Source organism: Odontomachus brunneus, unplaced genomic scaffold, assembly GCF_010583005.1.
Source record: "Odontomachus brunneus isolate Ranch 3 - 2012 unplaced genomic scaffold, Obru_v1 Obru_scaffold_054, whole genome shotgun sequence".
Classification (NCBI taxonomy): domain Eukaryota; kingdom Metazoa; phylum Arthropoda; class Insecta; order Hymenoptera; family Formicidae; genus Odontomachus; species Odontomachus brunneus.
In genome coordinates this window covers 1,182,615-1,205,538 of record NW_022639504.1, presented here as the reverse complement: position 1 = coordinate 1,205,538, position 22,924 = coordinate 1,182,615, and the positions used below count along the sequence as shown (strand labels likewise).

Here is a 22,924-nt window from a genome sequence, read left to right as displayed (position 1 = left end):
GACCGGATAGCGCAACGCCGGGTTAATCGCCGTTGCGAGTCAAGTGCGCGCCGGTGCCGCGCGAGAGAGCCGGTGTTGTCCGCGAGCAGGTTTCCTAGCGACTTTACGGTGCAATCGTGGAAGAGAACGACCTGAAGGCGATCGCGAGACCATGAGGAGGATGCCGATGCTGGTGATGGGGCTTTAACTTTCCGCGCTCTCGCCGCGTTAGCCAAATTTTCTTATGAAACTCGTTAATACGCCGCGACAGCACCTGTCGGGTTCCAAATCAGTCGCAAAACCAACGGTTTAAACTCGTATTTAACACTTGGACGGCCGCATTCGTCGCGTGAAAATTCTCGCCGCTGGTGGAAAATTTCGCGAACTCGCTTAGACCGTATTTAAAGCAGCGAATATCCCGCTGGCACGTAAATCCTCCCGAAGATATATCCAGATATATCTTCGCTTACTGCCGTTACAAATGTGGACTGTTACCAACAAAATATCGCTCTAAAAGGCGTTCATTGTTGGCAGAATGAAGTCACGAATACAGCGATAACAGCCGCGACGGCGATTTTCGAGTCTTTTACACGAAAAGAATAGGTCAATTCGGCTAACTGTACGAGACCAAAATAGAGATAATATATCCGTTACCGTGACCGAAAAGATTCGCCGGAATATTTAGTTGGATTAAACTCGATTGAGATAAACGAAAACGCAACTGGCTGTGCAGAAACCTCGTACGGGAATTCTTCTGGTCGTACAATTGAGTTTTCCTCGTCTGGTCGCCAGGTAACAGAAAATCCAGCTACACTAACGCAATTATTTTTTCCGTGTGCCTTTATTTCGATAACCGAAGGCTTCTCCTGAGTGCAAGTAGCAGACAATTCAGTTGCATCCCGACAGAGTTGTTTTTTCCGTGTGTAAGAAACGCTCAACAGTCTGCGCTCGCTCATATGACGCCGACACGTTGCACCGTCCGCGTTTCGCGCGGTTCTCTCGATCAGCCGCGAGCTGTCATCGCGGTGCCGCTCTAATCGCCGTCGTATCGCGTATCCTCGCGGATAGCCGATAAGACGGTCGTCCACAAAGCGGGTGCGCGATCCCCGGCACACAGGTGCGCCCGTTGCGCCGTTAATTAATGCTAATGCGGATAACGAGCGTCGGTTACTTTGTAATTCGACGATGGTTTAGCGGCGCGAAAACCGTTATCCGGAATTACCCAAGGATTTCTCTCCGTTCTTTCCTCCCTCCTGCCGCCGCCGCCACCGCCGTCGTCTTCCCTCCCCCGCTTCTCTTTTCTATACCTATCTATCCGTCTGTCTCGCATTCTGCGGCGCGCCGGTATTGCGTAGGGAGATGCGCCGGAGGACAAACAACCGCGACAAAGAGCCTCTTAATTGTTGCTCGACGTGAGCTGCAAAAAGGCGTCAGGATTATGTCCCTCTCGAGTGCCGCGCGAGGCAACTCGTGGCTGAGTGTAAATTAATTAAATCACTGGCCGCGCGCCGCGATCGCCGTGAAATCTTCGTGATTGGGTCTCTCTCTCTCTCTCTCTCTCTCTCTCTCTCTCGATCGATCGAACGTGCAACGCTCGAATATTCGGTTTTTAATTGGAGAATCGCGCGGTCCCGAAAGCATCGGCCGGTCCGCGATATTTTATTCAATGCGCGCGAGCGATATTATATCAGAGAGAGGATTGAAATCCGACACACACTGTGATGGCGTCGTCATTCCGTAGCGGGCTATTCACAGGTGGTGTCTCTCGTTCCAACGCGCGACCGTCATCTTCGCTCGTCGGAACATTGACGCAAGAATTCCATAGACCGTAATCGGCTTTGGATTAGTAACATTTCGATCGCTCCGCAACCGGAATCCGATTTCACGACAAATGGACAAGCGGCGCAACGGTTTTCCGGCCGTTAACCCGCGCGCTGCGTCGAATTCCATCTTCCGCCGATCTGTTTTATTTTCGCTATATGCGACAACGCCGAGCTCGCGGGAGCACTCTGTCAATTCAAGACACCTCTCCTCTCACGAACGTTAGGCCGGACAACGGTACAGTTTCTCCGATGAAGCGTCGACAAATTAATTTACAGCTTCGTTTACGGAACAATGAAAAAGTCTCACAGACTTGGCAGGTGCGAGATCGCTGCTACGATTGAAATTACTTCTCGTCGACGATTCGTGCAGATAAAAACGACCGGCGAAGAATTATCAAATCGTATTCGCCCAGCCACTCGCGTCTCGTAGAGAAAAAAATAGTTGACCCAACTAAAATTATAGTTTCCTTTGACCCCAGTCATATATTTCTTTTAGAAAAAAATAGCAATGGTATGCATTATCACCACTAACGTTATAATCGAAAATTTAATAAAGAAGAGAATGGTTTCTTGGTCATAATTTATAGTAATTACTTCTCTGTGTGATTATGGTTACAAATGCCCGACATTTTTTTTCAGTGCAGCTAAAATTTTACGAGCGCGGGCGAATAAAGTCTCCTGTTTGATCCGCGGGATATCCGGAGCCGCCGTTATTCGGCGGTGACACGCATAGACGAACGATTGCATCGCGGGCGATCGTCGTCGGAACGTCACTCGGTGCGGCTCGGGCCGGAAGCGCGGCGATCCGAACGTCAAAACGTTTTGAATTCCCGCAGTCGGACGTGACGCATCGCGTTTGGCGCGCGGCCGCGTCACCGCGCCGTCACTTCTATTTCTTCGCTTTTAATTTTTAATCGGATCGAGTTGACATTCCGCACCGCCGTCGCCGTCGCCACCACCGCATCTGTTTGATATCCGATTAGGCGTTATTACGAGAACGCTGAAACGCGCAGAAATATGAATGCCGCGCGGGTCGACTCGCGTGTACGTATTCGCGCACGTCGAATATGAGGAGACAGCTGGACCACACCGCGACTTGTTCGATCGCATATCATAAATACGATCGGCCGCGGCAATTTATTCCACTCGTTTGCATAAAACGGCAACGACGACACCTTCCTGGGCCGGCTTACCGGGCGCGGTTACAATTTAATCCACTCCGTATATCGCCGTAATGCGCAATTGAAACGGGAGGTTCGACTCAATAAAGTTGTCAACGAACGGGGCGCGAGCGGGTTTACGCGCGGGGCTGCCAGCCTCGTGAGCGCCTACATGAAGAAAACTGTGGAGAAAAAGAAGCGGAGAAAAAGGGAGAGAGAGGGGAAAAGGTGGGAGGGAGAAATTGCACCGGTGAGATGCACGCGGACGCGCGTCGCTATATACGCGGTTCGCTCACACAGAGGGCCCGCAATAATAATTTACCACCTCTAATTACATCCACGGTACTTTCCCCCCGAAGTGCACTAATAACCCCGGCGCGGCAGGGGCAGCTGCGCCGTTTTACAAATCTCGCATTTACATTTACGACTCGTAACTTACGAGGTAGCGGCTCGTAAAGGAGCAGAGCGTTAACGATAATTGCAGCCTGGGCTACGCCGGCTACGCGTATATCGTTTCTGATAAATTTTGCCTTTAATTAATCCGCGCCAGCTCGCGCACGCCTTGGCCGCCGCGGCTTTTCTTTCACGTCCACCGCGTCGCGACGCACGTCCCTGCGACAACCCCAGGACCTACCATTGTAACGGAACACCTGGTATCGAGACTGCAACGACTACGACAACATCGGCGGCGGCGGAGGGGACTATCCAAGTTATGCGTGGCTCGTGAGAGCATGGTTTATCAATAATTGCGCTCGCGCGCTTCCGGCAACATAGCGTGACATACGATCGCATTTCGAGGGTGGCAGAGGCGGTGAGATGAATTTTTGAACGAGGCGCGCATCGGAAGAATGCAAGGGAGGGAGGAAGTAAGGAAGGAAGGTAGGAAGGCAGTCAGAAGGGAGAGAAGGAAGAAGAAAGCGAAATGGCATCCCGCGGTGTGTAACGCGACTATCCGCCCCGGAAAGATCGCATTTGCTCGCGAGGTGTCTGGCCTTGAATCGATATCTTTAATGATAAAAAAAAACAGTAGACACCACGCCGCAGACACCACGTGTGCACAGCGCGGCGTCTAGACGAGATTGTAAAGAAGCTGCGGTCGCGCCTCTCGGGTCTCTTAACGCGATCCCTCGTTTCGCACGTTACGAGTGCATCGTTCGTGTTCCTGGCGAGTCCGCTGCTCCTCGTCGCACTCCGCTTGCCCTTGCAAAGTGTCTTCTTCCCGCGCTTCAGATGACACCGTCGTCTGTCAAGCTTCATTGTATCATTGATTGTAAAGGAAACGGCGCGTTCTCGCGCTCTCCCTTTTTGCTTTTCTCTCCCTTCCTCACTCTCTTTACCTTTACATCTACTCATGACTTCTCACCCTGGTCTTTAACGGCGAAGGTACCTTCTATTTACGTCCGATCGTAGATGGCGCGATCGGATCGTTCGGAAGAAAACGCAGACAAGGGGCGAACGTCTTCGCGAAAATACAGTCAGTCGTTTATCCCTGCCGTAGCCCTCTTCATAACATTACTGCATCACTCCCATAATGCAGCAAAAGCACCGCGTCCGCGATAGAGATGTTGATCTAAAGTAACGCGTGGTGGTAGTCGGGGCGGCGAAGTAAAACGGGAAGTTCAGCACGTGGCGTAGCTCGCGCCCTTTTGCAACTATTCCCGGGTACGGAATGCTGACTTCACAAATTGAGCTCCCGGGGAAGTTTTAATTACCAAGATATACAAACCCTTCTTACTTACCTTACTTCCTTCCAGCCTTCGTTCCTTCCTTCCTTAGAAATTTGCTGCGAGCGAAAATCGGCGTTGAGTTTGCTGAAGAGCCCAGGTATTTATAAGAGTCTAGGTTATTAGAATCCTTCCACCCTGTGATATTCTACTAGATTATCTTCTGTGTGTGCGTGCTTTCACGTCAGCACGCTACGCCCCACGCTGCGCTAGCAATCCCCCTAAAAGTTTCACCCCAGAGGGAACCGCGCGACGCGCGGTGTTCACATGCGCGATGACGAAGCGAGAAGGCGGAAGGTGAATGCAGATCTGGCCTGAGGAAGCGTTCATTCCACGATTCAATATCCTCCCTGTGACATGTTACAGGTATCGACCCTTGTGCATCGACAGCTCCTAAATTTCTTAGCACGCTGACTGTCATGCGGGTCACCAGTGGCCTGCACAGTGACACCATCGCGTCTCATTAATTTATATGTAATAAATCTCATCTGAAAAATGCAATCGCATTTGGAACATGGCCAAGCAAACGGATAAAAAATGTCTCGAATTACACTGTATTTTTGGTAACTCAATTATCACAAAAATTGTTTTATACAATTAGCAGAAGCTAACACGGCAATCAACATCCTAAAGGACTCTTCAAGGCAGCGACTAGCTATTTGGATCGCGGAGATAAATATTCCCGACGTCGCTGTGTCGCGTTCGAAAACGTTGCGATACAGCCATCGTGTCGCACGTGTGTCTCCTTGTGGTGTACACGAAAAGGACGACATCGCGGAGCAATGCTCCCAAAAGACACCCTCCTTTCCCTCGCGTTCAACACCCTATCAGACCGATTCAAGTCACATACGCGCTTCTCGTACCTGGCTTTCCGGAAGCACCTGGAGTCGCGCCTGCCTACCTATTCTATCTACCTTACCTACCTCGCACGCACGCGTGTTCCCGAGCACGTGCCGGGGCGTGTGTCTTAATGGGGATTTCGCGAGCGGACGGACATACGCACGTCCATGGTTGACTCATTCGCGAATTACGAGCGAAAGGTGTTGCGCACTCCTAAACAGCAGCCGCCACTGTCGCAGTCGTATGTCGTCTGTCAGGTGGCTTGTGAATCTCCGCGACGAGCGAATTCAATCTCGCTGATCGCGGCCCTGCGTCTCGTAAAATTCGATGGCACGGAACGCGAAAGGGAAAGAGAGGGGGAGGGAGAAAGAGAAAGAGAGAGAGGAGAGAGAACCGCAACCACGTATACGCAGAGATACATATCGACTTCCCGAGATATATTCATATAGATGGGATATACATTGTGGTCGCGTCGAGCGGATCGGTTTCTTTGAGTCGTAACCCTCTCTCGTTCCGGGCCATCGAATCGCGCTCTCGAGATGTAATAACGTACACGTACAACGGCCACTAACGGCGGCCACTCTTCCCCGGCTAATGCGCGCGATGTGTACCAATGGTGCTCGACCGGGCTTAATGGAATTCCATGTTCCATAAAACCGTGAAATTGATACTAAAAGGTAAATATGTACATACTGTAAACGCTCTCGACTGGAAGACGAGTATCGCATTATGTATATTGCGAGACTCGCCGGGAATCACCTGGAACGCGTCGCGGCCGCGTGTGTCCTTAAATATCCCACGTCGCGACCCTGAGAGCTTAATGGGATTTTATACGCCGTGAAACGACGCAATTGATGTTACGTGAAAACGCGAGCGTGCGGCTTGTCCATCGGCCCGCTCTCGATCGCGAGAATCTAGAAATAAGAATTGCCCGGATTGTACACATTGAGATTGTACAATAAAATGATTTTCTATATTCGTATTTTCAAAATACGAATGTAGCTGTGTGCAGGCACGTAGTACTTTGCATAAATGCAGCGCGTACTTATACTAAGAACAAAATATATTTGGTATTTGTAACTATAACTACACAGAGAAATAATGATGGTCAAGAAAACTATTTTTTTTTTATTCAGTACTCTGCTGCTAATGATGCGTGTTATTGCTATCGTTTCACTATAAAAAAATATGGATGGAGCAAAAAGTAACTATAAATTTAACTAAATCGACCATCCTTTTTCTCTCAGTGTGGGATGGCTATTACTCTTCAGCTGGACCACAATATATCGACGCGTGTATCGCTTAATGGAACGTCATACGCTATAAAGCAGTGAAGTCGATACTAGTAGATAAATGTGTGCACGCTACGGGATCCGGAGGATGAATATCGATCGCGTTTCCTCGGAAGCGCGTCGAGTAGTCGCAACAGTTCGCGAATCTTCAAGCGGACGCATCCCGCAATTCCGCGGGATGTCTCTATTTCGTAAATAATTCACCACAATGAATACCAATTCTATTCTTCATATTTTCCACTGGTATTAGACATTAAAAATTAGTAATTAATGTTTTCAAATTTCCTGCCAGAAAAAGTCGTGCTACCTCTTCGCTCATTATATTCTCCCGATACTAAAACTCAAAATTGACAAGAATTCACTATTTGCAGATTTCAAGAAAATATCAAGAGAATATCAAGAAAATATCATAAACGAGGAAGTGGCACGAATTAACTGTACAGCTACCTCTTCTTGTTCAGTATATTTTTCTAATACCAAAATTATAAATCTCCGGAAAAGAATTCAGCTTGTTCGCTTTGATTTGTATCAGAAGGATACAATGAGCGAGGAGATATTAAAAAACTAATCCAAGTAGTACAAGTCAACGACAAATCGGACGGTCAAAAAATTTTTAATTTCAGGATTGTGATGTGCGTATGTAAAATTTTATTATTATATGTTATTAGACCTTTTACACGTACATATACACGTCATTTCAAATTATATTTATAATGTTTTGGAATATAAAAAATGTTCTCCGCGAGCTGCTTTTATATGCTGCAGAGACGCCGAATCGAACGTTACTTTCACGCGCGGGTCCGTAAATCTCGTTGGCGACGTTACGGCATGCCATTTTTATCGGCTGGTGCGGGAGCGAGCGAGCGAATCGGCGAAAGAACGTCGAGTCTTACCGCATAAAACAAAGCGGAATAACGCGCGAGCCGAGGTGCATTATCAAGGCGGATGCCAAGGATTCCGTTGTACAATTCGCGAGCCGGCGGAGGCAACACCGATATTCCCGACGGTAACGGACAGACGGAGAGAAAGCGAACGACGACGAGCGCGGCGCGTAGGTAGCCGTAAACACCGTAGACGAGAGACTTGAAGGGGCGGTAGAGAGGGGGAGGGGTGTCGGAGCGCCAAGCAGGTAGAGAGAGAAAGACAGACAACGATAGATAGACGACGAAGGGAGAAAGCCAGAGAGAGAGAGAAAGAGAGAGAAGAGGGAATGAAGAGGAAGAGGAAGAAGAGACGAGGGAGAGGGTAGGGTGCTGCGAGAGGCTCCTGAAATTCCGACGTCGTCGGCCGCTTCTCGGATTCCTTTGTTTGGTCTACGCTTCGCAGGGAGAGACGGATAAGAAACGACGTGCTGGAAGGCCGGCAGAGTTTCTCGACTCGTTGTCGGTTGGTGGTCCCCGCCGCGGAGACGAATGGTATGCGAGAACCGGTGGTCCCCGGCCCAGAGGGGTGAGCGGGAGAAGAGGCGCAGAGGAGAAGAGGAGGGTAAAACGGGACCCGACAGGCCCGACGTCGGCCGTGGCGCGGCGGAGTGGGCCGCCGCGTCGAAACTGTGGGGGTCTTGTGAATGAATCTACCTGCCTCCTTCTCTTTCTCGCTTGCCCGGCTTCGAGCCCCCTCTCTCGTCTCCGCCAGGTACGAGACGATGCGGCGCTTTTAGCGAGCACTCCGATTTCAAACTGGAATTCTTTCGCCTCTCCTTCGACCTTTCTCTCTCTCTCTCTCTCTCTCTCTCTCTCTCTCTCTCTCTCTCTCTCTCTCTCTCTTTCTCTCTACTCTTTCTTAACATACCTCCTCCTTCATCTCCTCTTCCTCCTCATCTTCGTTCTCATCCTACTCGCATACAGCTTTCTTCCCGAGTAGCTCTCCTTTTTCTCCCTTTCTTTCGTCGTTCCATCGCCTCCTCGGGCGCTTCTCGGTATTGCGTTCGCAGGATGATCGAAGATGGGTCACGGAGATGAGACAAACCGCCCGCATGGCAAGACCGTTCGAGAGACGTTACACGCCTCGTTGTAACAATGTTTTCTCCAAGTGCATGATGTTCAGTCCCGTCCCTTTACCTGCGAACGCGAGGCAACTGTCAACGAGTCCTCCGTCGCAGCGCGCGCGTTGACCTCAACTCGTTTTATAGCAACGAATTCGTCGTCGTGTTCTGGTTAAGTCGGAAGTTCCCCGTCCAGAGGAAATCTCGCGGGACCCGAATATCAAAAACCCGAAAATTTCATCTTTACTGCTCGTTTGCTGAATTATACTCGCGCGGGAACTCGTTTCTGCGTTAGAGTACGAGCGCCATTCTCACGCGAGGCATTATTGACTTTTTGCTCGCCGCGCTCAAGTGGTCCTCTCTTCCTAACTAAAAAGGTGAAGTTGGGTAGGAGTGCCCTCCTCGGGTTTAATGCCGCGGTGATCTTCTGAATGAATATACCTGCGCCCTCGTCCGTGCCGCGTCTTCCTTTTGCACGGCTCCTCGCGGCGGCTCTTTTGGTACACGCTCCTATTTCAGACCGGAATCCCTCGGCCCATCCGCCGCTTTGCTTTTCCTACCTACCTACCTATCTATCTACCTACCTACCTACCTACCTACCTACCTACCTACCTACCTACCTACCTTATACCTCCCTCCTTACCTCGTTGTTTTTTCCCGCCGAACATCGGAATACTTCTCGGTATTCCGTTGCGGAGGCGATCAAGGGCAAGGGCCCGGCCGAGAGGCCCGCGTGGGCAGGGTCAGTACGAACGTGTGAACGCAGCCAGAGGGAGATCGCAGAAAGCACCTGTTGGCTGGTGCCCGTCTCTCGCCTCGTCTCGTAAATTTCTCGCCGATGAACACTTCACCGGCGAACGTTGTTGTGGCGCTCGCCGTGATACAGGTCGTCCCAAAAGCGCGAGTCCTTTGTCCTGACGAGAGAGATACTTCAGCGCGTACGCTGAAACAGAAAATCAGAAGGAAAAAATTAAATCTCAGGATTATGCAAATGTGTCGATGCAGATATGCTGCAGATTGCAGTCGAATCAAAACTAGTAAAAGCCAAATCGGGTTTATATATTAATTAGCAAATTTAGTCGACAGCAAAAAGTTAGTGAAACATTATATTGTATAACACTATGGCGTAAATGCTTTTTAACTATCAAATAGTTGGTTCAACTGCATGATACGAATAGCTCCACCTCTGACAAAAGGTTAAACAAGTCAGACGATTGATTATTGATATAACGCGTTGCTTTAGCTTTATGATTGCCTCATTGTGTGTGTATTGAATTTAACTTTGAGTTTATTTTATACAAATGAGAAATCAAAACAGCCACAACAATTTTGCTGAAACAAGACAGTCAGTTTACACAACTCCGGAATCGAGTTTCGCTCAGTCGATTCGTTTGGCTGTTTTTACGATGCAACTACGCGAGGTCTGTTTTCCCTGGAGAGTTTTCGGCCGAGAAATTATTTCTTGCAAATTCTTCGACGGACCACGTTGAATCCCCGGACGATTATAATTCCGGAAGGGTAAGGAAGATACGAGGTACAAGATCTCGTTACCCGTTCCCACTCCTCGCGCGCTCAAGCCGTTCGCCGCGCCGCAGTTTCGCTTCGGAAAAAAATCAACCGGAGGTCTTCGGTCGGAGAGAATCCGCCATTAAAATTAAAGGCGGCCCCTCTGGGACACGGTGCGCGCGCGTACGCGCCGTTATTTATAATTCCCGAGCTAATCCGCGGGGCCACGTACCGCTGCCGATGGTCCCGCGACTTCGCCGGCTCGCTCGCGTGACGAAACGACATTAGAGATTCGTCGATTACTCGTTTCGTTGTTTTCTTCCTTTCTTCCCTCTTCCTCTTTTTTTCCTCTCCTCTCCTCCGACGAATCTAACCGTGTACGCCGAGTCCGAGGTCGCAAACCTCGTTATCCTGTACACGATAAATTTTCCGAGTAGATCTACGTTTCCTGCCGATACGTGAGAACGAGTTCTGGGACCGTTTGGCAAGCTCGCCCCGCGGCGCCTCTCTTTTCTTTTGGCCGCGCGCTTGACGGCGCTCGACCTAATCTCCATTTCCCAGTGTTACCAGCGTGTCCCTTTCGAGTTCGTGAATTATGGACTGGCACGTAAAGCCCGTGTGTACACGCGGGCGGACCTAACTAAATGGTAATCGACGACGATTTATCTTCAGCCACGGTCGCGCCTACCCCGTCGCTCCGACTCGGTATTTCCATGTCAGTGTTCGATCCGTGTAAGAGGCACCTGCCACTTGTTGAACCGTCGGAAAACGAAGTAAGCGTTTAGCCGGTAATGGGGAAAAAATGGAGGAGTCGACGAGGAGTCGAAGACGAGCAGCCGCCGTGCATAATCCGGAAGTCAAGGGTTTCGAGGCCCTCGAGGAAAGTGTAGGCGGATATAAACAACCTCCGCTTCGTGAGAGGGCCGCTCCGATATCGTCCCAATTCGCGACGATTCACCGAACGGAGGCTGTAAAGAGCGAACGAATCGCGAGAATCGTCTCCGTGCGACACCTAGTTCCGACACGTCGTGACGACGTCTGCTCGCGTCCGCCACGAGTGATTCCCGAATTCCAATTTAATCGCTAGTTTCGCCTCACCTCGGCGATTCCCAATCGATTTCGCCTCTCCTCCGGGCGCCGCCACTCGAGAGTGACTAGCGCGAACTTTCGTCACGAAGAGGCTATTCTCTAACGATCCCTCCTTCGCGAGGAGGAAGACGGAGGAAAGGGAGCACGCGTGAGGAGGCGGAAGGGAGGGATGGAGAAAGGAGGAAGCATCACCCTATTAAACAAACTCCGAGTCTTATTAAAATTTCCCGACCGACTCCCGGCCGTCTCTTGCGTCTACCTGGCGGCAACACCGGAGCGCGCGCGGGACACTCGTCGCTCGTCCGGAGAACTCCGGACGTTTAATTCCCGATAATTGCTACCACGGTCACGGACTCTCCCGAGCGCGAAGAGGGGAGGGTGGAGAAGGGTGGAGGACTCGACTTCAAATTACTGTGACTTCGTGCCTGCTCGCGTCGCGCTCCTCTCACCGTAATGGTACCGCCGTGGCCGCACCCGTCGACCCCGCCGAGGAGGACACCCCGACTTGACACCACCGAAAGCTTTCCGTACGTTTCCCTGGACGCCGACGACACGTCGTCGCGTACACGCCCGTCTAAGCCTCGTTTTCGTTCACGAAAACGTTTAGGTTTCTCGTTACGTTTACGGAAAGGCGACGGCAATATACAAAGCCACCTCTTTTCTCGTTTGCGCGAGGCCGGAAAATTTATGGGCGGTTTATGCTCGGGCTTCGGGAAATATTGTTTCTTCCAGTCGAGTTAGCGCAGCGGCGGCGGCGGCGGCGGCGGCAGAGGAGAAGGTGGAGTCGCCCTCACAGCAACGTGAAAAATTGCCTACGAGCGAGCTCATTCTTCCGCTATGCGATCTCGCGAAACGAAAACGAGCCGTTGTTACGGAGACCCAATGGACCCTTCGAGAACCGCCGTCCCTTCTTCCGACTTCCTTCTGGAGTGTCGTCGCCGACGTCGTGGTTTCTCTCTCTCTTTCTCTCTCTCCCCCCTCTTTTTCTTCTGTGCAAGCATTTCGACAAAGCGTACACACTCGTACGAGAAGAGGAAATGACAACGCGGGTGAACGTGCGATTCGTTTGCACGTAAATGCCCGTTCTCTCGCGCGTAATTCGCTATTTGCAGTATTAACGCACCTCGCTCCCGGAACGCGGAGCCGCTCGCGCGAAAAGCGAGCGTTTGTGAGCGCGCTCCACGAACGGCGAGCGCGAATTCGAGAGCCGGTCGGTCGCGGAGAGCGCGCGCGTATTTCCTCTCTCCGCGCGAATGCGTCCTCTTGCTCGAGCGAATGATATCAAACGCAGCGTGGTCGTCCGCTGTTTGAAACGAGAGACTCGCGGGCGCTGTCGTGAGGCGCGCGGAACGCCTGTGTGTTAAGTTTAATAATGTAAAACAACGCGCGTCGAGATACACGACGGCGAATATGTCGGCAGACGTGTGATCGATGTGTTTACCTCGGCCTCGAGAGGAATTCTGCCTTGTAATATGCCACGCTAAATCTCCGATGTGTTCGCGAAGTGAAGTCCGCCGTCGCCGCCGCCGAGAGCCGGGCAAAAGAGCGGCGGCCCCGCGCCACGAGTTACGCGTGCCTTTACGACGGCGGATTTTCAATGAGTAGTTGAAGGCTCATTAAAATGCAAGCAGCCACGTTTCACCGGACGATCGAGCAGCCGTGTACGCGTACACGCGTACATTGGACGGCCCAATAATTATCAGTTCCACGTCCGACGACGTAACGATCTTTTCTCGAGCGGCGCGTTTCCCTCTCTGTGCCATGCTGTCCAGCTTTTTTTTCTATCTCTCTCTCTCTCTCTCTCTCTCTCTCTCTCTCTCTCTCTCTCTCTCTCTTTCTCCTTCCCCCCCATCTCGGGTCTCTCTCAGCAGCTCGCCGTGCTTTCCCGTTTATCGGCTAACGACCAAGAGAGAAAGGAAGAGAGAGATACACGATAGAAATACTTCTTTCTCGTCGAAGAATATGTTGCGAGTTACGGACAGAAACTACTCAATACTTCGGAACCAACAATAGAGAAACGCGCTATAGAAAAAGCAAGGAAAGTTTAACGACTTGCAAATTCTGAGAAGTTCTGAGAATTTCTGAAACTTGGAAGGAATATAATAGAGGTGAGCCTAGTGATAAAGCTATTTTTGCTCTCATGTAAGAAACGGTTCTAGAAGAGATCCCTTCCAGGGAAAGAGTTCTTTCATATTTTTTGCTAATATATCCTCGAGATCGTATAAGAGACACTGGGAAAATGTTGAATGGAAAACTCAATAGAATTTTAGAAAAAAGAAATTATCAGAAACAAATTTTGCTTTCATAAAACTGTTTTCATTATCCCTTTGAATTTAGGAATGATCTCTTATTGTTATACTCCTGTACTCGCAACGCTCTTCCTCGTCTCGAAACGTTTCCCGCCTGTCTGTCCTTTCCGTTCGCTTCGGACGCGATCTCGCGTTGCTCGCGCGTAACCGCAGCTGAATCGCGATTATTCTCATTACGCGAGCCATCGTCGGAATCGTCAAATCGTAAGCGTTGTTTACAGGACGTGACGTAATGCGGCGCGACGTGAGGATGCCATTATTTCCGGGCGTTATTAGCAGTTACCTTCGTGCTTCCCCTTTTCCTCTCTCTTCTTCTTTTTCTTCTTTTTTTTTCCTTTCTGGTGATTCACTGCGACAGGATGCATCGTCTTGTCAACGGCTAACGGTAGTGCCGACGCGCGCCAGAGACGCTCGTTCGCTTCCTCTCTGCCTCTGCTGCGCACCTCTCCGCAATTTCCGCCTGGAGAATCACTACTGATTATCATTCCGGTATATTGCCGGTCGCCTCGATGTCGGTCGACAATGAGAGGAAAATAATTCAGCGATGGGCGATAATTAAGTGCTGAAACGTGTATGCCGTCCAGAAGCTCGTTTCCTCGGCCGCCGTGCTATCAAAGTGCCGTTCGTCCTGGCGCACCAGAACACCTTGGGACCTTATTCTGAGCCTGCATATTCGACATCTAACCGGTTGCGTCTTTTCTTTTTCTTATACTTAAGATGTCACAGAACGTTGTTTCAACTTGATAATCAGAAACGCATATTTCCGGGTTCAACATACATCCAAAATACGGATCTCTGGAGTTTAATCTCGGGCGCGCAACACACGCTAAATACATCTTTTTAATTCCAAGTTCCATTTTTCATGCACAAGCATCCGGTGTTTTTCAGATTGAGAGTGAGAAAGGTATATTCACCGTCCGATATGCGTGTCCAAAACACGACCTGATCTGTCAAGATCAGTCTCCCGAGTCCGCCGACATATCGCTCCACTGCGGTCCGAGTCGAGCTGCGCGAGTGCTATTCTCCTTCTTTCTTTCTCACAAAATTAACATGATCCCTCGGTGTACTTTCGCGCGCCCTCGGGACATATCTCGCGATTTCTCCCGGGCTGCGCGCGTCGTCAGACATTAATTTTCACCTCAACACCCTTCATCGCACGTAACTTCTGCTCATTACGGCAGTTACCGTATATCTTGTCCCGTCGAGCTTCAAGTACGTATCGTCGTATACGGTGATACGCATGTTGTACTTGTTACGTAATTCGCGCGGAACTTGTCGTCAAAGTGGGAATCTCCTGTGAGCAATTCCAGTGTTATCATTACTCTCAGTGAGTAAGTATCACACATGAAAAAATTTAACCAACAGTAATATTTATTATCATAATTATAATCATAATTATTTGATTATTTTCTTGGTCCTGTACACGGAGAAAATGTGATAGTAAAAATTATTACAGAATCTTGTAATCGAGGGATAAATCGACATCTTGCAATAATTGATTATTCTTTCATTTCATACGTGCTATTAAAAAATTTGTTATATAACAATTGCGCTTAAGAATAACCGAGAGATTATTGCTAAGCGCAGCTCCTCTCAAATTAAACAGAATAGACTTTATTGACAGAAACATATAGTAGAGTCGAAAAGAATTTATATGAAAAAAATGTTATAATATTCTCTCCCTATTGCAAAGAGAATACTCGACTATGTGCACGGAGAAAAATAATTTGCTGGCTCAGCAAATTTTCTGCTGGTCTAGCAAAATCTTTTCGTTATTATATGGACAGCAAAAAGATTCGCTAAGAGTATTAATAACTATTTGCTGGATATAATTTGAATGAAATCTACAAACTATTTTGCTATAAAAACCATGATGGATTTATATAAACAGTTGCAGTTTTGCTCTAGTAAATAAATTTGCTAAGGATACATTATTTTGCATCAATATTAAATTAACGTGATTCTTGAGACAAATACACTCAACAAATTTTTTTTTCTATCCTGGCAACGAAACTACTTCTACTCTAATAACGAATAATTTGTAAAGTTAGTTACGTCAACTAAATTTTTTTGATGTCACTACGAATATGCAGTAACAACGATGATTTTACTAAAAGAGCAAAATTATTTTTCTCCGTGTGGATGGTCAATTAGCCTACTGCTTACGTTCTTACTTATAGGATTCTTACTTATAGGATAAGACTATCGCGGCTGATGGAAAAATGCGGGTGGCGAGTGAGATTACGGAGTCTTTCGAAAAATATAACGCAAAGGATCTTCCTCGAGTGAGATAAAAAAGCCTTTCTTCTCGCTATCTACCGGAGAATGTGCACTTAGCTGACCCCCGATATCGCGCGCGCAGCCGAATATATACCACGTGGAACATATGGGGGAGAGTGGAAATTTTCCGTACGGCAATTTTTCTTCTCGTTGTTTTTCTTTTCTCCTCTTTTTCCCTCCTCCCTACCACTCCTAATTCTTATCTTCAAACTAGCGCGACCAGAGTTGTTATCTGATCGTATCTCCCCGAAGGGAAGAGAGCCGATATGCCGAGGACCGCGCGGCAGCGCCTAAAACAACAACTCATTTTTGGCCGATAATTTACTATACGCCGCGGAGGTCCTGCCGCACCGCGCTCCTGCTGAATTTCTGAAACGATCCGATTTCCTGGAACGTCAGGGTGCCATAGCCGGGACCCTTTGTGTCAATAGATTAGAAGAAAAGAGGACCGCCTCCGCTTCTGCGTCCGGCACCTCTCTTTTATTCTCTCTCTCTTTCTGCGTCCGGCCGTCTTCTCCTTTTTCTCACGGCTTACTCTGCCTGCCGAGGTATTATCCTTCCAGATATTTTTTTCTTTGTTTTCCTCTGCCTCCGAGATCTCCTCGTTGTCCTTATACCGTTGAGACGTTTTCGAAAGGGAGGCGCCGGCAATAAAGTACGGGCTGTTCGGAATGTCAGGGTGAGCACGTGTGAAGGACTTCCGTCGCAGCAGGACATTCGAAACTACAATGAGCGAGCCGGAATGTTAAAAACGTGGAACAGATTTTGACCAGCGTTGCGAATATAAAAGTACGGTCGCATACCGTTGCAGATCCGCTACGTCCGATGAACAAAGAACGATAGGCTGTCCATTCTCTTGTATACACGAATACCTTAACACTTTTTGAAATTAAAAGCACAGTTCCTCGCGATAATTCCCTTTGTCCGCGACATGGGACAACGTGCCCCTCCAGATAGATACTCGCCGTTTTATTTCATCGATCGCTTCTTATTGCAACCGACCGACCGGCTCGAGGAAAGACTTGGTCGTCGAAATTTCTATTTTCATGCTGTTCTCTCTCGTTTCCCGCGGCATCTCACGTTCCGCGCGCAAAACTCCCGCGCCAACGTTAATTGTCGCGAACTCTCCCCGAGATATCGGCTGTCGCCGGCGACGAGTGCACGAGGGGAGGACAGCAGAGCCGAGCAGGAAAGAGAGAAAAGGACAGAGAAGAAGAAAAGGGGCGAAGAAAGAAACACGATCGAAGATGACAAATCGCCAGGATCCCGACGTGACGGTTGTAACAAGAGTCAGTTGCCGCGTCGCGTTACCGCAATAGAGAAATTAGTTAATTCTCGGCGCGCGCCTCCACCGTGTATACACTCGCGCTACGTGTTACGCCAATGCAGTGTCATCGTCGTGGAAATTAGGATCACGCTAAACGATAAATAGCCAGTTCGTCGCAAAGGAAAACAGGAAAGAGAGAGAGAAAGAAAGAACTGCTCTCTCCCGTCCATGTTGGAAGTATAATTATTTTAACTGTAATTTAGTCGACGATGGCGGCCAAAAGTAGTTGTGTTACTTTTGCAAATGCAGATATACGCGTCGCGGTTATGAATTCAGATATACGCGAGTGCGCACTTTGCGCGTCCACGTGCCACTTAAATTCGCCATGCAAAGCACCGTCTCGTTGTATAATTAGCCCGATACCATTAATTGCCGCGACGGCGACTTTCAGATATTGGCTGTCACGCGCAACGACCGTGCGACGCGCCCACGAAAGAGGGAAAGAATCGAGGAGGAACGTCGATACCGGACGGCCGTCGTCGTCGCGCGATCTGAACGTTGAGGAACGATTAGATCGTTATGAAAGAAAGGGGGGGAAGCGCGCGATCGATCGCGGTGATCAGAACTACGGAGTAACGCGCGCGTGCGAATGCGAATAAATTGGGCATCTATCCTGCAAGCAAAGAGGAGCCTCTAGTAGTATGTTAATTCATGATAATAGGGACGATTCTTCTCTCTTTCTCTCGTCGGTCACGCTCCTTTTTCTTGCCGGCCAATTCGAAACGACGACGAGAGCGCGAGGCGCGTTCGCGCATTTGTGAATTCGCTCGAACTCTTTGCGCAATACAAAACCAAATGTATATGCGACGGGGACGCACCGGCAATTTCAATATTAGTTAACGTCATCTGATAACGTAATTCTGGAAAAAGCGGCGGTGTTAACGCGCACACAGTCGACCTTTTCTTTTTCGTATTTTCCATTCCGTGACGTCGATATCTATCCCATGCAAATCCGCGGCTTTTTACTCGAGTTTACGTGCGTCGACAAGTAAGTATATCATCGACGTTTAAACGAGAGGGAGAGAACGCCGCACCCTTCTCTCCCTCTCTCTCTCTCTCTCTCTCCTCTCTCACCTATTCCGAAGTCCCTCCTCGCGAATGCGAAGCAGGAAAGCGCGCTCGTATTTTTTGGAACTAATAAATATTCCCCAGATAAGATATCCCCGCGAAGGAAAACGGTTTTCGTCGAATTCCGCCGACCTACCTCTCTCTAATTTCGATGCGCCGCGTCTCTCAGCGGCCGGCGCCATGGGAAAAATCCTCCTCTCCGCGGGCTCTATTATTCGCGACGCGATTACGAGACGCTGCGCATCTCGTAAAAATGTCGCCGGACACGTAATGCGTTCGCGATAAATATTCCCGGCAGAAACGCCGGGGCCGATGTCGTTCGGACAATTTAATTTCGTTCCGCCGCGGCGTCTTCCTTACTCTCTCTCTCTCTCTCTCTCTTTGCTCCTCTCTTCCTTTTCCTCACTCTGTCTTCCTCCTCTTGGCACGCTTTTATCAAGAGACCTGATCGCTCCAGCATCCGTTCACCGATAAATATTTCGGTACACTTTCTGGCCGCGCCTGGTTCCCGCGTTTGGTGTGTTAATTCGCCAGATAAAAGTATTACGTTCCGCCAGCGGCGCTTGACTGAAAACGTTCGTTGCTCGAAGCCGAAGAATGTAAACGACGCCGCCGAACTACTAATTGGGAACTTAATTGGCGATTTTAAATGCTTCGCTCGTAAGTATGAGAAACTACTCAAATTAAGAGAGAGAGAGAGAGGGGGGGAAGGGAGGGAGGAAGAAAAGGTATCGTATTAGGAGCGTGGAAACTAGCAGCTTGGCGCCGAAACATCGTACATACGAATGTCAAAAGTCAACATAATATTTTACTCATAATACGTCGTAACACGCCGAGAGACGGAGGAAAAATGAAGGGAGAGAAAGCTTACAAATATTTCTACGTAATAATTAATTCTGCATAATAAGTGACAGAGAGTGAGTCAGCTTTCTCTATCATCGCTTTCCTGGCGAACGATTACGAGGCTTTATGATCCTAAATTTCGGCTCTATTCGCACACAACTTCATCGTTATATACATACATACATACATATGTAAAAGCCGCCCGTCACACGAATAATTCTATCGACCTTTATAATTTAATATTTTAAACAGTTCGGCACTCGTTGGCATGCCGCGTACGAGAGCGGTACCATTACGTAAAGAACGGCCACTTACCGTACGTCAGACTACTTAAGCAAGACCCGTAGATAACGCTAAAAGCAGTGTCGCTCATATAGTTTCTGTTTGCCGTAGTTTAATGACAGAATACGTCCAGATGTGGCCCCCATTAGCGCTCGTGAACAAAAACACGAGATACGTTTGTCCATTTATCGCAAAACGTCTATCTCGGTCTTTAAAAACATACTTTATACATAGGATATCTGACAAGCCAGACCAATCCTAACCAATGCACGTATACAGGTAGAACACATCAAACTGAGCGAAAAATCCTCTACCATTTTAAAATATCGAGATGTTAATAAAAGAAAATTGGCGGCGAACTAATGTGTACGATGTTGTGAGATGATGCTTCAGACAACATGCTCTTTCGGAAACAAATCCAAAATATATTTCTTCAGACCTACGCTACACCGCATCATGCGTAATTTTCTCTTATTAATATTATATTATATTTCAATGATTACCCTAATAAGATTTACAAAATAACAGAGAATTTTTCTATACAGTCTAATGAATTCTACCTGTACATAAACGATTGGACACTTAAATCCAAATACCCTGTATATGAGAAATAAAGATGTTGTTATCATCATTTTGCTTTTCTTTTAGTTTGCACTTTGCAACTGTCGAAAACATAAAACTGACGCGTTATAAGATTTCCAAATTTCCATTGGTTCCAGATTTCTCATTGGTTTTCAATTAGGATGTTTACGATAATTCGAGTTTGACTTAGTACGAGTTAGTTTTAGTAGGGCCGGAAGATATGATAGGCACAAACATCTAGTATCTTTATTATTCCTGATAACTCAACGCTGTCCGATAAATCGAGTAGAGTAGAGTAGAGTTAGGATAGCATAGCGAATAGTACATATATATAAGAGATAACAATATCAGGTAATATAGTTTCGTAAAATATGTAACAATAATATTACAAAACAATGAGTTACAGAAAAATTAGAAGCACTAAATTAAATTGATTAAATGAAAAGTATCATGTATTTGTGAAATATCCAAAAATATAAAGATATAAACCTATTATACTAACCTATTATTAACCAAGATATTCTGTTGTTAGATTGTATTGCCAATTTTCTAATATATGTTAGAAAATTTTTCTATAATGCTTCTATTAGCTTTTAAATTTCTATAATGTAATAACTCATTGTTTTGTAATATTATTGTTACATATTTTAAACTATATTAACTGATATTGTTAATTCTTATACATACTACTTCGCTCCCCTAACTCTACTCTACTCTGCTCGATTTATCGATTTATCGATTTATCGATTTATCAGACAGCATTGAGTTGTCATGAATAATGAAGATATTAGATGCTTGTGCCTATCATATCTTTCGGCCCTAATGAAACTAACTCGTATAAGTCGAATTCGAATTATCGTATACATCGTTTGATTAATGTTTACCTTGACGTAAGCACAGAGAACGATGTCTTTTGTACTTACACGATCACATTATTTGATTTTTATTCCATAGAAGGACAATTTCACGTCCGTCGGAAGCGCAGTAGTTTCCCCTTTCCAACGATTTTTGTTTCAAGTCGCTACGACATCTGCAGACGGAGTTATTGACATTTCTATCGACCTGCTTTCTCTCTCTCGATCGGCCGGCGCTATCCCTTTCGCGCGCTGTAGGATAGGTCAGACCACGGACTAAGAAATAGGGGGACGAAGCACAAGGGCTAGCGGGGAAACACGTCCGCGGCGGGCGGGGGGGGGGGCCGCCATATTGGTGTCTCTTATCGCACACAGAATAGACCATATCAAATGCATACATGTGAAATGAAAGATTGGGATCCATTTGACTCATCGAAGCATTTGTAGCGTCAAATAGACCACAATCTCAAAATAATAGAGTTTGAAACGACATTTACAGTCGAATCTTACATTTATGATCGTCTCAAGTTCATTTTCAATTGCTATATAGATCGTTTTATATGTGCACCTTTAAATTCTTACTCACTATCTCATACATCTTACTCGCTATGTAACTTGTCAGACGCTCGAGATATCCATACAGTGAACGTGGGAATATCACTGACATGTGTCTATGTGTAAACTGGTAGAAACTAATATGGCGACGAGCAGTTCCCCCCGCATGTCTGAGTGTATACCTCTCTAACCCAAAATAAGCGTTTAGACTGCGTCCCCCTATTCCTTAGTCTGTGGGTCAGACGTACAACGTGTGAGTGGAAACAATAATCGCGTTTCGCTGCCCCTACTTCACGGACCAGACAAGCGTCGTCACGCGGCGGCCGATTAAATTGGTCATTCAACTTTGTCAGACGAGCGCAGCATGAAAATATTGTGCGCCGAGGAAAGAGAGAGAGAGTGAGAGAGCGTCGCAAGAACGCTCGAAGACGCTGAAACTTGATATCGATGCCGCCGGTTTTAAACGACTATAACTCCCGAATTAGTCGACGTAGCGACATGAAATGAAAGGCAATCTGTTCGGTACACTTTCTCGCACACGTCTATGCCGCTTTTTTATCGCTCATTTGGAAGAATCACGGGCAAACACGTTTGCATGACCAACGCGCAGCGTCTTTTGTTCGCTCGAATCGAATTAATTCAGATTTCTTTCTCTGCCCTGTCTATTGTAACAATGACGAGATTGAAATTGTTAGAATGGAAACAAAAGAATAATTATCGTAGTTATTTGCAAAAGAAAAGGTTATTTGCAAAAAAAAAGGTACTCTCTTAAAATGAATCAGTGAATAGTTATTGATATCAGTCATGAGTATAGTACTGAGCACTTTCAGTGCCATACTTATAACTGCAATCAGTGTATATTCACTGTTTTCAGTAATGTTTGACTGATTCATTTTAAGAGATTAGGAGACGTTCAATTTCATGAACTCTATCTGCAACACGAGTGCTCGGATACAACGGACGGTCGACCGACTCGTCCGAGGCTCTATTTCACTTTGTGCAGCCGACATGACGCTCTCTTAGGCGTGCCACGCGATCCTGCTTGTGCGACGACAAGGCGACACACGGCGCCGCTTAGCTCCGCTCCGCGAGGACTCCGCGATCACGGGAGACCTTGAAAGGCACGCGAGGAATCCGGCTCGCGTACGTTCTCGGCAGTAAAGCGAGCGAGTTTCCTACTCTCGTGAAACAGAGCGGCGATAAACTCGCGCGTCGGTCCGTGTGCAATTAGCCGGTATATCGAATTAACTAACGGCCACGCCGCCGCTCGTTAAAGTCTCGTGCGCGCTCGCGAACCACGCTCGAAATAGCCCCGTGGATTCCTTCACGCTCGCGCGCATTCGCGCCCGCGCGCGAGAGAGAAAAAGAGAGAAAAAGAGAGAAAAAGGGATCGAGGAGGAAAAGGAAAGAGAGAGAGAGAGAGAGAG

At 47.8% G+C, this 22,924-nt stretch overlaps 2 protein-coding genes across 5 annotated transcripts in view; one reads left to right on the top strand and one right to left on the bottom strand.

Moving 5' to 3' along the window:
• LOC116845649 (3-phosphoinositide-dependent protein kinase 1) overlaps window positions 1–22,924 on the top strand; it is a 429,458-nt gene that overhangs the window by 198,669 nt on the left and 207,865 nt on the right. The gene's annotated exons all lie outside the window — the stretch shown is intronic.
• LOC116845656 overlaps window positions 7,016–22,924 on the bottom strand; it is a 180,662-nt gene continuing 164,753 nt past the window's right edge. The window contains exon 6 of the mRNA XM_032818628.1: window positions 7,016–9,745. Coding sequence (XP_032674519.1) covers window positions 9,734–9,745 — 12 coding nt within the window. The 3' untranslated portion in view covers window positions 7,016–9,733. The remainder of the gene's footprint in view (window positions 9,746–22,924) is intronic.